Source organism: Gymnoscopelus microlampas (genome assembly GCF_963454915.1).
Source record: "Gymnoscopelus microlampas genome assembly, chromosome: 3".
In the NCBI taxonomy this organism is placed as follows: Eukaryota; Metazoa; Chordata; class Actinopteri; order Myctophiformes; family Myctophidae; genus Gymnoscopelus; species Gymnoscopelus microlampas.
The window spans coordinates 8,200,427-8,215,394 of NC_139940.1; the positions used below are offsets into that span (position 1 = coordinate 8,200,427).

Consider the following 14,968-nt stretch of genomic DNA (forward strand, 5'->3'; position numbering starts at 1 on the left):
ATTGGATCTGAGCACTCGATACATTGTTTTTTGTATTGTTTCTGTCAACAAAAAAAATAAAATATATATATATATATATATATATATTTTTTTTTATAATAATAATATTCGAATATATTTGAATATCTGCCAATTTTTAAGACCAATATTCGTATATCATTTGTGAGGAAAGTTGACAGCCCTAGTGTGTGTGTGTGTGTGTGTGTGTGTGTGTGTGTGTGTGTGTGTGTGTGTGTGTGTGTGTGTGTACTCGTGCGCGCGCGCGTGTGTGTGTGTGTAAGCTACCAACCTCCCAATGTGACAGAGAAATCAGTAAAAAAAAAGCTAAAGCGATATTTGAGTGCTTAACAAATTAGTAATAGAGCATAAAAAACATAGTAACACAGAGAAGAGAAGAGAAGAGAAGAGAAGAGAAGAGAAGAGAAGAGAAGAGAAGAGAAGAGAAGAGAAGAGAAGAGAAGAGAAGAGAAGAGAAGAGAAGAGAAGAGAAGAGAAGAGAGAAGTTACTCACGTTCTACATCGCTCTCGTCCATGGTGCCAGGTCAGATGGTTTGGTAATTCCCACTAACGACAACTAACGAGGCTGAGGACCGCCTGGGTGAATGTGAACAAACAGCCACATGAACATCCAGCCCATCATCTGTTTTTTTTATCCACTTTTTAAAGAGCAGTTAAGTCTCACATAGCCAGACGATCAGATATCTCCGCCTACTGATATGTCTGGGGAAATCTAAATTCAATATAAGGCAGGGGTCTTCAACAGGGGGTCCGGGACCCCTAGGGGGTCCTCAGAGTTACTACAGGGGGTCCGCCAAATCTTTGTGTGATATGATTTATTTTGTTTTACCTTAACCACTTGAACCCTAGCATCCCTTTTCTGAGGAGAACTTTAGCCGAAAATAGCAGATCTACAAGCTCACAACGCCTCGCGCTGCGAGGCGTTGTGAGCTTATAGATCGGCTATTTTTGGCAAAGAGGTTTATAGGTGTAGAGGGAAAAAATAACTAACAAAAAACGAGTTTAATCTGAAACACAATTGTAGGCCTACACAATATAGAGGGGGTCCCTGCTTCATCTCTGTCTCAGCTAGGGGGTCCTCGGGCTGAAAACGTTGAAGACCCCTGATATAAGGGATAGAACATCGGCACTAACAAACCCACCGAAAAACAATCATTTCCAAGAAACGTCCTGCAATCTCTGATCGTCTGTCTACGCATGACTAGAGTAGTGTTGATACACAAGTTACATATTTAAATGAATATGTATTATATTATTATTATTTTAACCAATCTGTATGATGGAGTATGTTAATACAATATAACTGGGACATCGGCAGTGGTTTGAGGTGGACTCCCTATTGTTCCATTGACACATTTCATAAGCACTGCACAATATCTCCCCCTGACCAATCAGGGATTCCATCTCATCTGCGCAGTAGATGTTTGTTTTCACACACGTTTAAATATCAGGTAGTGTTTATAACTCAAGGATTGTAGCTTTAAATACTGTTATGGCTATCACAGCAAACATGCTGGTATTTGAGTTTTCCAAATGGTGTGTAGAATACACAACATCAACTATATACCACACACTCACTAACCAAACAAACATATTTAACGATTTCTGTTTACATTATGTATGACTATCATGTGATGGCTCTGCAATAAACTGGGAAATAGGTTATGAAAAAATTAACTAATGATTAATCATTAAGAGGAAATCTAGAGTATAAAAGAAGTCAGAGAATCAATGTTCTCCTTTTTACTAAATGTAATAATAATATAGTCCCCTTTAGTAGTTGTGTAGTGGTATTTATAACGGTACATTAATTTGCACATTTTGTGAAATTTTACATCTGTAATATACCCATCCTAACTATTAGGAGCAGTGGGGAAGAGGCAATATGGCACCCTGAGAGCAGTTAGGAGCTACTAAATTAAACCCTATATACAGTACTTAGTTGACCGGAGTCACCCAAGGGGCTATGCAAGGTCCCATCCTTTTCCCCTCTACATCAAATCTCTTTTCCAAAAGAATAGCTAATCTATATGCTCCCTATTCCGAACTATCAGCTATTTTCACCCATCGTTTGCCCCCAGATTAGGTCCACTAGGTTTCACGTGGTCAAGTGTCTCTGGCTCAGTGACACTGACACATAGTCTGGCCAGGCCAGAGGGCAAACCGGTGACCTTTGTTTTCCGACTCTCAGACGGCCTCTCTACCCACTCGGCTACGGCCATCCATAACAACGAGTGATGTCAGCGTCAGCTTACCTTGTCAGTGTGTGACGTTTGGATGAAGTCAGGGAGGCATGGAGGCCTCAGGTCAGATTAGTCCCTTAGCTTAGCTCACCAAGCCTGGATGAGGGAACACAGAGAACACACGAACCACATGAAATACATGAATCAAATAATTAAACAAACAAGAATAATATAGCAGGTAGCTTATTGTGGGCCAGCAGCAATGTTTCATGGTAATCGGATGATGCGTTCATGATTTCAGGCATTTTGTTAAAAACTGCAAACTTTGGTAGCCACTCTTAGTCAATCAGGATGGAATATAAAAATCTGACAGATCCGTCTTGATCACATGACTATAGAGATACTGTGTACCGAATTTGTGTGATGTGTGATTGCAAAAATCAGCCTCCTGGTGAAGCTTTAACAGGGTGATGTGAAGAATTTAGGGCAGAGGTTCTATTCTGGCCTCCAGGGAGTGTGTGTGCGCACAGTTTGACACCAATCTATCTGTCCAACGGTGCCGGAAATTAGCTGCTACAGACAGACGGAAAGATGGACGGACGCAAAAACACACACGGACAGACAGGGGTGAAAACATAGTCTCAGCCACACCTTTGGCCTGGCCGAGACAATAAATAAATAAGTAATAACAAAATCCAAGTGGCACTGTGTCTACTGTACAACAGTGGCATTTTTCTTTCATCTTCAAATAGTACTGCTAGCCTTGTGGCCTAGCTAGAGTGTCACACTGCCAGAAGTGTTAAAACCAAAGTGCAAAGAGATGCCAGCATGATCCCTTTTTCTGTCTTTATATTACTTGTGTTTCATATCCTTCCATCCCTATTCCCTAGTATGGATCACAAACACAAACTATATGTTTAACATTTTTGCAATTATGCAGCCGATGTCTGTGCCCAATTCTTCTTTTTTTCAAAAATAGCAGCTTTATAAGCTCACGTTTCACGATGTGACGCATTGTGAGCTTGTTGAAAACATTTGTGTTTATTCGTTTGCTTGTAGTTGTCCTGCTTAAATGGTATAGACCAGAGATAAAAATAGGACAGACAGTGAGCTTAATCTCCAGTGTGCTGTTCCATGAGTGAGGTGAGGTGAGGGTGCATCTAAGGCTACACGTGCACACTAATATGTTTATAATGTTTTCATTGGCCAATCATTCAAATCAATGCTCTAAGGTAAGATTGCTATCTCCACAGAGCAAAGGGCAAAAACAGAACATCTCAAGAGCCACTCACAAACACAACAAAACACAAAGCTGCACTGGCATCTTTTCTGTGTAAAACCTAGAAATACCAACCTGTGAAAGTTGCATTAAAGTTGATAATCTATTCATGTAATACTTTATATATTTTGGGGGGACTCTCTTAGTCACTCCAGCATCGTTCTCGTGAAGTCGTTTTATTCTTAGTTAAGATGATAAGGATCACTTTGACTGTTTTAGAGACCAGCCAGGCCTACTGTAATCTGGCCACTGCCTTGTCTAAACAGTTCATTAAACCTAAATCCACAGACTAGACTTTATCAACAGAAAGGGGAAACATTCATTGAATCTACAAGCATTGGGCGGCATTGGCAGCGTATAGAATTGGGAATTGGAAGGTTTCCGGTTCAATCCCAGGCTCCGCTTGGATGCGTGTCAAAGTGTCCTTGAGCATAACACTACACCCCTAAGTAACTGCCCCCGATTGCAAGGTTGGTGCCTGGCTGCAGCCTTGCATGGTTTCTGCCACTTTCTTCCACCGTCAGTGTGCGAATGAGTGTGAATGGGTGAATACAACACATGTAATGCACTTTGTAAAAATGGTGCTATAGAAATGCACCATTTACATTACTGTTTCATGGACATTGTTGTCAAATGCGTTTTTAGGCATGTAGTATGGACTGAGATTATTTCTGCTAAAATGCTCATGTGGACTGAGATATTTTTTGTTGTGAATATTCATATGTGGATATGTAGCCTTAGTGCTGTCAAACACAATGACGCTGTGCAGTGAGGAAGGTACTTAATAATTATCCTATCCTTTGACACCTAAGATCACCTTCCTATCTAACAACAAGCTGCTAAGCAAGCCGATAAGAAAAGATTTATCTTTAGATGTGCCATGAAAAAAAGCATCTTGTTTTTTTCCAAACTCACAACGTTGCGATGCGTTGTGAGCTTGTAGATTGGCTATTTTCATCAAATGAAGTATAAGTGGCTTGATCAAGGGTACACCGACAAAACAGTGGTTATTGAGCAACAAGACAGTATAAAAAAAAATCACTTTCCCCATCTAGAGCTTCCGAGCACAAACCCAACTCTTGTTGCAGAAAGGATGTCTGAGATTGGTTCCTTGTTGCACATGCTATGATGACTGTGGTTTTGCAGGGACTTGTGGAAGAGTTAGACTGTAAGTGGGACTTCAATTGACTCACTGGGGTAAGTTTTAAACTGAAGCCCTACCTACATACTACGTCATAGAAAACAGAGTAAAAATAGCAGATCTATAAAAAAAGTTTTTTTTTGCCTATAATGACATGGCCAAAAATAGGGACACAACTTTAATAATACCTGGCAAGACTGTACAAGACTGGACAGTTTTAACACCACACATGATTACAAAAGTTGGAAAAGCGCTGGTTTTGTTCTTGTGTGCCTTATAAACACAACAACCTGCCAATAAGATGTATGAGAGAATACGCACACTATACTGTTACTGATAGAGAAGTCCATACATCTCTTTTCTGACCTGTGATTATACAGCACAGGGGAAGTCTGTGGGTTTAGATAACGGCATCTGATGTGCAAATTACATCATTACGTCATTAATACCCAGATGTTCATGTACACTAAATTCTTTGTTCAAACATGAATAAAATATAAGATTTGCTTAGTTGTTTAGACAAATATTACACTCCTACGGAATACAACAGCAAAGTAAATGGTATTAATGTATTCATAAATTAAATAAATACAAATATAAATAATAATTCAAACAAAACGTTGTTAAGATCATTACATTACACTGACAATCTCAGGGCCTACAATCATAGAGATGTTTCATGTCATTAACTGTATTATGACACAGTCATTCAAAGTGATGCAACAAGGATGGCATGATCACACAGAATTATACTTATTATGACATATCTACTTCCTCATTCAGGTTAACACAACAGCTACAGCAGCATATTACACTATTTATGACTTATGAGTCACCTCTCACTTCATAGGCAGGTATTTACCTGCATGTCGAGACCCAAATGTTGAGAGAACCACTGATCAATACAACCACATTAACTAGCATCCTTAGTTTGGGCATTCCACAATAATATCCCGAAAACAGCAGATCTACAAGCTCACAACGCATCACTACGCAGCGCGCAGTGAGCTTGTAGATCCAAAGCATGACAGGGCTTAAGAGATCAACTGTCACAAACAAAATCTGAGATAAAAACACAGGAAAGACACAATAATATATCAACAGCATTTAGTGCCAAACGCCCACACTGCAGAGACACTGAGGTTGACTCATTCAACGGCTCGTTCTCTCTCAACAATAAGCCTCATTGTAACATAAATAATAATAATTGCCATTGATGTGTTGAGGCTGGGCGGTGATGATGCTGTAGTGTACATATAGGTTTAGCTTAGCTCTGGTCCACAGCGTTAGAATATGTCACATTTCAACCCGCGGTAGCGCAGCGGCCGCAGCCTCTCGTCTGTAGTGAAAATAAACTATACACTTTCGCTACTCACCAAAACAAAGACGGTTTTAAGATGTTGAAAGCCTACTTTCCTTAGTGGGAACACTCTGAGCCCCCCACCTCACGTCCTAAATACACCTTTTGAGCAGAAAAGGAAATATTTCACCAGATGGGGGAAAGAAAATAGTTCACTCCGCTGCGCCCCCTACAGATCTTGTCAATAGAAAAATTCGATTAGCCAGATCTGTAGGGGGCGCAGTGGAGTGACTAAAAAAATGTTTCCATCCGGTGAAATATTTTCTTTTCTGTCCAAAAGGTGTATTTTAGACGTGAGGTGGGGGGCTCCGAGTGTTCCCACTAAGGACAACAGGCTTTCCACACCTTAAAACCGTCTTTGTTTTGGTGGGCAGCGAAAGCGTATGTTTTATTTTGACTACAGACGAGAGGCTGCGGGATACTCCTCCTAACGCTATGGACCGGAGCTTGGTATAGCTGGAGGAAGCTAACATGCTAACAGCTCAGTGAAGCAGACAGAGCCTGTGCTACGGAAGAAGAGACAGCACAGCACACAGCAGGCAAAGAGGGGACACAAAGCATCACATTTACCCCACTGTGGACGCACACTTACCGGACCACGGTCTGCACACAGCCCGGTAACCGGTCACCACCGTAAACGTCGTGGAGTGTTTAGTAGTTTCACACACACACACAGATATAACGTTATTGTTGTCCAGTGTGTGTATGTGTGTGTGCCTGTCAGGTGTAAACAGGGCTGGGTCATGTGCCTTCAGTCAGCAGGAACGTATCAACGAGTGGGCGGGGCTCCAGATGGACTCACTCCCACTGCTCCTCCCACACAGAACTAGAACGGCTGTCCAACCTAATGTCCAGTGATGGAAAAAGTACTCACATTGACATTTCTTACTTTAAGGAAAAGTATCAATACTGCAATGTAGCAATGCTCTGTTGCAAGTAAAAGTCCGGAATTTAAAATTGACTTGAGTTTAAGTACAAAAGTATTGGTATCAAAATATACTTAAAAGTAAAAGGACTCATTATGCAGAATGTCCCATTTCAAGTTTTCAAATGTATAAAGATCTTTTGAAAATAGCTGATCTACAAGCCGAAGTATAGGTTAAGTGGTTATTGTATGTTTTGTAATAATAAAAAAAAAAATACAAAGTAACTAGTAACTAAAGTTTTCAAATAATTGTAGTGGAGTAAAAGTACAATGTTTGGTTCTTGTGAAGTAAAAGTATTGAAAATTGGAAGTACTCCAGTAAAAATACCTCAACATGTACTTAAGTACAGTACTTGAGTCCATGTACTTACTTACTTTACACCACTGCCTATGGCTTGTATAGAAACAGCTATAATTATTTTTCTTTAAACTTAATTGTAGGGGACCATATTGGAAATAAGTATGTCATATTCTGTGTATATAAATCATACCATTCTTCGGTTTGATGTATATATATTGTGCATATTGTAGCCTACCAAAATCAATTAATCAATCAAATGTAATATTCTGTTAAATATTTTGATGAGTCAAAATTGTACTGAGTAGGGTTGTCCGATATTGGCTTTTTTACCGATAACCGATATACCGATATTGTCCAACTCTTAATTACCGATACCGATATCAACCGATACCGATATATGCGGGGATTATTGTGATTAGGGTAAGCTCAAATTTCATATCACACACACCATATACAGTAAGAACTCCTGTAACTTATTTATAAAGCAAAAAAAAAAAAAAAAAAAAAAAAAATTTTTTTTTTTTTCAAAAACCGATACCGATATTTTCCCGATATCAATTTTTATGCTAATATCGGCCGATAATATCGGGAGGCCGATAAAATCGGACATCCCTAGTACTGAGTAAAGGTATAAATGTATTGGCTTCAAAATATAGGCTACAGTACCAGATATAAATGTACTATTGCTAGTTATACAGGTCCCTTTTACAATCATATGATTGGACTTTAATGGTGCAGCTGGTAAAGGTGGAGCTGATTGTAATGACCTTATGTGCTTTGTATAGATAATCAAACAAAAGCTGTCAAATAATTGTAGTGGAGTAAAAAGTACATTGTACTTATGTAAGTATGTTTGCTCGAGTCTGAGATGTATTGGATTAAAAGTATAAAGTATCAGAAAATTGAAAAAATCAAGTCAAAATACCTCAGAATTTTACTTCGGACAGTTAGGCTACTTAAGTTTAATGTACTTTCCACCACTGACCATAATCATACATTTTATTTTTGTATAGTGCTATACATATAATGTATATAAACAAGCCTTACAATATTGAGTATACAATATAAAACATTTAGATTTGTTCGGGCACTTATATTTGTTTTATTAAGAATATAAATGTATAACAAAATTCTAAAAGTACTGCAGGAGCATACCATAAATACAGAAAGTACCAAAAGAAAAACGCAAAACAAGATTTCAGCGACATCAGACTTCAGATTTCATTAAGTCCAATCACAATTCTTTTGCAAAGATATCTCAAAATGTATATGTCTTGGGGGCACGGTGGCACAGTCGGTGGTGCTGTTGCCTCACAGTTAGGTTCGATTCCCGCCGGGGACGCTGTGGGCGCTAGGGGCGTGTCCTCTCCTCTGCGTCATCAGTGCCCATATCCTAGGTGGGGTTGGCGACAGGGCCTTTCTGTGTGGAGTTTGCGTGTTCTCCCCGTGTCCCCTAGGGTAGGTACCCCACAAAAGACATGCAGTAATCCTGTTCTCTATACTGCCTCCATGGAGGGGAAAGGAACAGGTTGGAATAACGTGTTCATTCCACACGCTACGTCCTACCGGGGAAACTCCCCCCTGTCAGACGATAAGAAGCGGCCTGCTCACTCCTCATGCATTGAAGGAAGCATGAGCTCAGTTCGGGGCTCTCCCCAGGCTGCCAGAGGGACAGTAGCACCCAGGATTACAGCTTAGGCAATTGGCACTGGGTGAAAAAATTGGTAACAAAAATCATGAGATAAAACATTGGGGGGGGGGGGGGGGGGGTATTTATCTCAGATTTTAACATCGAGTTATATTATTTGCAAATAATTATTGTATGAAAAAGAAACTAGAAACACAAAAAAATATGAATATGCTGTACAATCTACAGTATACATTTACATACAAATATTCTCCACATAATGGATTGAAATAATTACCATGCTATGATAGGGAAGCCAACAAAGCAATAAACAGTCAAAGTGATTTCTCACTTTTCAACACACACACACACACACACACACACACACACACACACACACACACACACACACACACACACATTTAAATATCAATCAAATGCTGTACACAAGTAAACAGACTCCATACTGTGATTTGTTTAGAGTGTAAGATCCTTCCATCCTTACACAACACAGCTGTAATAGTTAGAACCATGATTTCCAATCACCTGCTATGCAGGTTTTCATTAACATCAAGCACACTATACCAGCTGATCCGACTCTCTGGTTTAGGGTGTGTTTTACTTTTATTTAGATGAGAGAGAATAAGCTGGGGGTAGAGTTCTAGTCACTCTAGGTCTAAGGGCCTGGAATAATAACGTCTCAAGTCAATCTAAGTCTAAGGGTCTGGATGGAACAACAGCTTTATTCTAGGTCTAATGCTGTGTTCACACTGGCCGATACAAAAAATACAAACCTACACAGCATATTTGTAGCTTTGTATCTGAAGTTGACACCAGCTCAACTTTTTTTATGGCTTTGTAGTAGGGGTGTGCCGATATATCGTCCCGCGATATATCGCGATACCTTTTTTTTTTTTTTTTTTTTACAATCATAATAATCAGGCATGCAAACAGCCCCGAGGTGAAAAGGGTGACAACATTTTCCAAAAAAAATTCGGGTCAGGTGTCACACTATTGCCCTATTTGGATTCAAAACGGCTGTTGTAGCTGAAAAGCTACAAGTTCGCATATCTGAATAATGCAAAAACAGAATTATTTGTTTGCATTTGCTTTTTTCCTCCCCCATATATTTTCATAATAAAAAAAGTGCGTATCGTATCGAAATCGTATCGAAGTTGTGAGCCAAATATCGTATCGTATCGCTTGGTGAAATTAGTGTATCGGCACACCCCTACTTTGTAGCTTTTGAAGCATCTACAAATGAGTGATGTATCTTTGTATCATGTGAACGCAGCATAAGGGTCCATAATGCCAGCTCTAGTTGATCTAGGTCTAACACAGTAATAACAGCTCTAGTTGATCTTAGCCTCGGTCCCAGCCTCACTTATCTGCGAAAAGAAGAGCCTGGTCACGACCTAAAGCAGCGAGTGTCTAGGAAGTGCTGAGTGGGTAGGATTTCCGTCCTACGCGTTTCCCCCGGAAACGATATTTCTTTGACCAATCACAACACTCGTTTCATTCACGGAGAATGTTAACAAATTTGTAAAGCATCAACGTCATTTCCTTGGGCGGTACTTCCGTCAAATTCAACCGTTTCCGGTTCTTCACTTCCTAGACAACCAACATCCCAGGTCTTGCCCAGCGTGAGTTGATCTAGGTCTAACACTGTAATAACAGCTCTAGTTGATCTAGGTCTAAGGGTCCATGATGACAGCTCTAGTTGATCTAGGTCTAACACTGTAATAACAGCTCTAGTTGATCTAGGTCTAACACTGTAATAACAGCTCTAGTTGATCTAGGTCTGTGATAACGGCTCCAGCCGATCTAGAACTAAGTATCTGTGATACCAGCTCTAGTTCTAGTTGATCTCTACGGTCTGTTCCTCGACGTATACGATGTAATGGTGGGCGCTCTCTCCCTGAGTGAGCACCGTCAGGGTCTCCAGCCCCTCCGTCTCCTCCACAACCATCAGCTGGTCGCTAGGACGGCCCTCCTCCCCCTCCACTAACATCACCTGGTCACCGTGGTTACCGGACTCCTGCTCCTGGGATACCTGGCGACGGACACAGAGTCACATGGCTTGTGAGAAGCTTTTTAATTTGAACCACATTAGCCCTAGCGCCCCTATTCTGCGACGAACCTTCGTCGAAAATAGCTGATCTACAAGCTCACAACACATTGCAAGATTTTCCGCAAAAAGATTTGGTGTTGAGGGAAAAAAGGAGCGGACCTACTGTAGTATAAAGTGCTTAAATATTATTCTTAATAGTAAAAAGGTTGTCGACGAACATTTTTGAATCAGACATAACCACTTTCAAAGTTGTTCAAAAATAGCAAAAATATCCAGACTTTTGTATGACAAAGTAGGCAATTAATTAAACAGTTGAAAAACTGAGGTTTCTGACCGACAGCAACGATATGACATCTCCAGTAAAAAGGCAGAGTGAGCTTGTTGTCTCTCAGTTCATACAGGCAGAGGTTTGTTGACTGGCTGTCAGTGTTGTTGTTGTTTACCTGCTCTACCACGGTAACCGTGCCGGGTGCCATGGTTACCACAGAGGCCACTGCATCGGGGTTCTCTGAGCTGAGTTCAATGATCTGCTGGAGGATGTTCACTGCCCCTGCGAACACACACACACAACATATTACATTATACTATGACATACTAAAACAGTGGTTCTCAAAGTGGGGTCCCAAGCTAAATGAGGAACAGTATATCCACAATAACCCTATTTTTATAGTTCTGCTATTTGAAAATAGACAGATCCATTCCTAACATACCGCCATGACAGCAAGCCAATGGACCAATTAGAACATTGTGAAAATGTACATAATTAAAAATGAATTAAAAAAAAGACAATAATACAAATCTTCTCTTATGCTCCTGGCACAACATCTTTCCAGATGGGGGTCCACGGCCAATACACATATCAATGTAGGTGTCATTGACATGAAAATGCTTGAGAACCACTGCACTATAACAAACTATTATGTCAGACTGTGTCTCTGTGGAGAAGAAGAAGAAGACAGTGTGTTTACCAGCGTTGTCCTGCAGAGCTGCTACTGCTGCCTCTGTCTGCTGGTCTTCATCTTCTACAGAAACATACTGTCCCTCTACTGTCTCCAACACCTCCATGAACACAGAACACAGTCACAGGTCATCACAAACATACTCTCTCTGTGTGTGTGTGTGTGTGTGTGTGTGTGTGTGTGTGTGTGTGTGTGTGTGTGTGTGTGTGTGTGTGTGTGTGTGTGTGTGTGTGTGTGCATACCTCCCAGGCACTGTGTCCGTCCACCAGCTTGAGGTTGTGTCTGTTCTTTAGGTGACGGTTCAGCTCCCACTTGGTACCGTAAACAAACTTACACACAGGACACTTCAGAGCTCCTGCACACACACACACACACACACACACACACACACACACACACACACACACACACACACACACACACACACACACACACACACACACACACACACACACACACACACACACACACACACACACACACACACACACACAGGAGACAGGAGAGTGGAGTGTATCAGTAGACAGATCCATTCCTAACACACTGCCATGACAGCAAGCCAATGAACCAAAATCCTCTCAATCAACCTGAAAAGCCAATCTACCAACTCACAGTGCATCACAATGCAGTGTGAGCATGTAGAGCTGCTATTTTGGATATTAAAGGTTCTATTACATTCATTTTCACTTTTTTTATTTTTTATGTTTTTTGGGGGGTTTTATGACCTCAATTACACCCAAAAAATCTGAACTTTGAACATTCAGTGGATTTTCTGTGGTCTGGGGTTTTCTGAATAATTAGTCTGAAAAGTAATCTGAGCTTGGCCCTTCGGCAGTGAGGTCACAGCCGATTAATCCCGCCCACTCTCCTCCTTGCCCCTCCCCTCCCCTATCCTTTCCTTTGGGGGGGGCGGAGCAGAGGCGACGATTGACAGGCAAAATCCCTCACCAGCGACACCCGCAGGCAAAGATTTCTTTTTTCATTGCAGTTGAAAAGGCTTTAGAAATGTGAGAGAAAAACACCTGCCATGGATCAATGGAGTGGATTTTTTTGTTAAAACTTTCTATACACGTTTGAAGGACCATGACAAAGACTTTTAATGTGTGGTAAAACTGAACGTCATGAAACCTTTAATTCTCGCCTATATTGACAAAATAGAGACACCAAGTTGAAAGCGGTTAAGGACGCTAAAATGTGCCGAGAGAGCCTGTCAGCGAGGGGTGTTGAACAAGAGGAGCAGAGCGGAGGTGCTATGTCCTCTCGGTGGGGGCTCCTCACTGGCAGATGAGCCAGTAGGATACAACAGCAGTGGCAACACAGAAATGTGTGGTGAGGGTTAATTGGTATACAAAGAAAGACTACATTGAAACGCATGTGGAGGAACACGCCATCCTTCCCAGTTTTTTGCTCCCTGCTGAACAGACGTCCCAACCTAATTGTAGGATTTGCCCCCCCACCCCCCCCTGCCGGCTTCACACCCGAGAAACATGAGCAATTGTGTTGATTGGAGCGCCTTGCCAAGACGGAGGCGCCGCGGCGGAACTGAATCGCTAGTCTTCATGTCCACCACTATATTTAATGACCACGGATCATCGTCACTATTCGGTTATGGGGTGTGACGGCGTCCATAAAAATAGTTTCTGGACTTAATATCTCCCAACAAATGTGTCCCATTGGAGACACTTGACGCCAGCCACATGCAGAGGTGCAGCTGGTAGGCCGTTTAGGAGCTAAACTTATCCCCTCCTCTCATCTGCACTCCCACCATGACATCAGCAATGCAGTATTTATTGGGACGGTCTGTCTCACATTTGGGCTTAAGTGGTTATTAATGATGGTCAGAGTTCCAATCCAGCTCTAGGCCCCCCTCTCACTCACTCTCTCTCTCTGCTGTACTTTCTGATAATGCAGAAATGCCATAGAAAATTATCTTAAAAGAGAAACACATATTGGTACTACACCAAAGTAAAATACTGCTTTAAATAATGTACGATATTTGTTCAATCTCTGACTGTTTTAAATACAAAACATGAAATCTGTCTCTAAGAGTTCACAGGTGTCTGTTCTGTTGATGTGTGCACTGGCTAGTTAGACCTGCTGGTCTAGAATCAGATCCTGTGTGGTTATGCATTGTCTACCTGTACAATAAGACCCAGGCTACAGTGGACTGGGTGGGTGTACAGGCTGGTGTACCTTGTGATTCCGCAGCGTCTGTGTCAGACATTCCAGGTCCGGCATTCTGGTACTCCTGTTCCGGGTGTTTCCGACTGTAATGTCTCTTCAGTGGCCCGGCGATGTTACATGAGTAGTGGCAGTGGGCACAGCGGTAAGGCTGGGTACACACAAGCACACGCACACACACACACACACACACACACACACACACACACACACACACACACACACACACACACACACACACACACACACACACACACACACACACACACACGTTAAACACGTTAAGTTAAATAAAACTTGTTTCAACCATCGTCGACTGACTAAGTAGACTAATTGCTAGGAAACAAGCAGCCCAACAGCCACTGCTGAGGGTGTATAGTGTAGTGCAGAGGGTGTATAGTGTAGTGCTGAGGGTGTATAGTGTAGTGCAGAGGGTGTATAGTGTAGTGCAGAGGTCGGCAACCTTTTTGACATGAAGTGCCATGTTTTCATTTTCTTGATAGTCAGTGTGCCAAATCAACATTAAGTTTAATTATGACACCATATCCAAATGACATAGTTCCCATATTGTCCATATACATAACAACCTTTATTTATGTTCTTCTTCTTCTTTAGAAATATTTTCTTTTGCATCAGGATGTAATGATCATTATACTCAATAACCCACCTATCTGTCAAGACTCGCTTAAGTGTTTAAGCAGTAAATAAATTGTGTGTGCATGTTAAATGAATATGCTGTGCTTGTTAACTGCTTAAACCCTATATAACTCATTGACCGGGGTCCCCCAGGGGTCTGTATTTGGCCCCCTCCTTGTCCCCTCCACACGCAACTTCTGCTGGGTGCTTATTTTTCACTAAAAGCAACAAAATGTGTTGCTTTTAGTGAACACATTAAATGTAACATAATCTTGAAAATGTATGTT

At 41.2% G+C, this 14,968-nt stretch overlaps 2 protein-coding genes and 1 long non-coding RNA gene across 6 annotated transcripts in view; all 3 read right to left on the reverse strand.

Annotated features, from left to right (window-relative positions):
• The window catches only part of mroh1 (maestro heat-like repeat family member 1), a 56,487-nt gene extending 49,771 nt beyond the window's left edge, over nucleotides 1–6,716 (reverse strand). For 3 of the 4 annotated variants that reach the window (XM_084053449.1, XM_084053450.1, XM_084053447.1), the window contains exons 1-3: nucleotides 6,574–6,716; nucleotides 2,274–2,357; nucleotides 512–594 (exon numbers count right to left, since the gene is read on the reverse strand). In XM_084053449.1, the coding sequence (XP_083909575.1) occupies nucleotides 512–533 (22 nt within the window). In that variant the 5' untranslated portion in view covers nucleotides 534–594; nucleotides 2,274–2,357; nucleotides 6,574–6,716. Of the gene's footprint in view, nucleotides 1–511; nucleotides 595–2,273; nucleotides 2,358–6,551 lie in introns of all 4 variants that reach the window. The other variant, XM_084053448.1, reaches the window with a different exon arrangement.
• Nucleotides 6,717–8,285: 1,569 nt separating this feature from the next.
• LOC311039677 lies at nucleotides 8,286–10,177 on the reverse strand. The gene is made up of 2 exons (XR_014600184.1): nucleotides 10,070–10,177; nucleotides 8,286–9,688 (listed from the first exon to the last, which is right to left on the reverse strand). It is a non-coding gene; the product is annotated as an uncharacterized lncRNA (long non-coding RNA).
• The window catches only part of zfat (zinc finger and AT hook domain containing), a 22,354-nt gene continuing 17,559 nt past the window's right edge, over nucleotides 10,174–14,968 (reverse strand). Inside the window, exons 21-25 of the mRNA XM_084052177.1 lie at nucleotides 14,058–14,196; nucleotides 12,107–12,219; nucleotides 11,874–11,964; nucleotides 11,349–11,455; nucleotides 10,174–10,887 (exon numbers count right to left, since the gene is read on the reverse strand). Coding sequence (XP_083908303.1) covers nucleotides 10,693–10,887; nucleotides 11,349–11,455; nucleotides 11,874–11,964; nucleotides 12,107–12,219; nucleotides 14,058–14,196 — 645 coding nt within the window. The 3' untranslated portion in view covers nucleotides 10,174–10,692. The remainder of the gene's footprint in view (nucleotides 10,888–11,348; nucleotides 11,456–11,873; nucleotides 11,965–12,106; nucleotides 12,220–14,057; nucleotides 14,197–14,968) is intronic.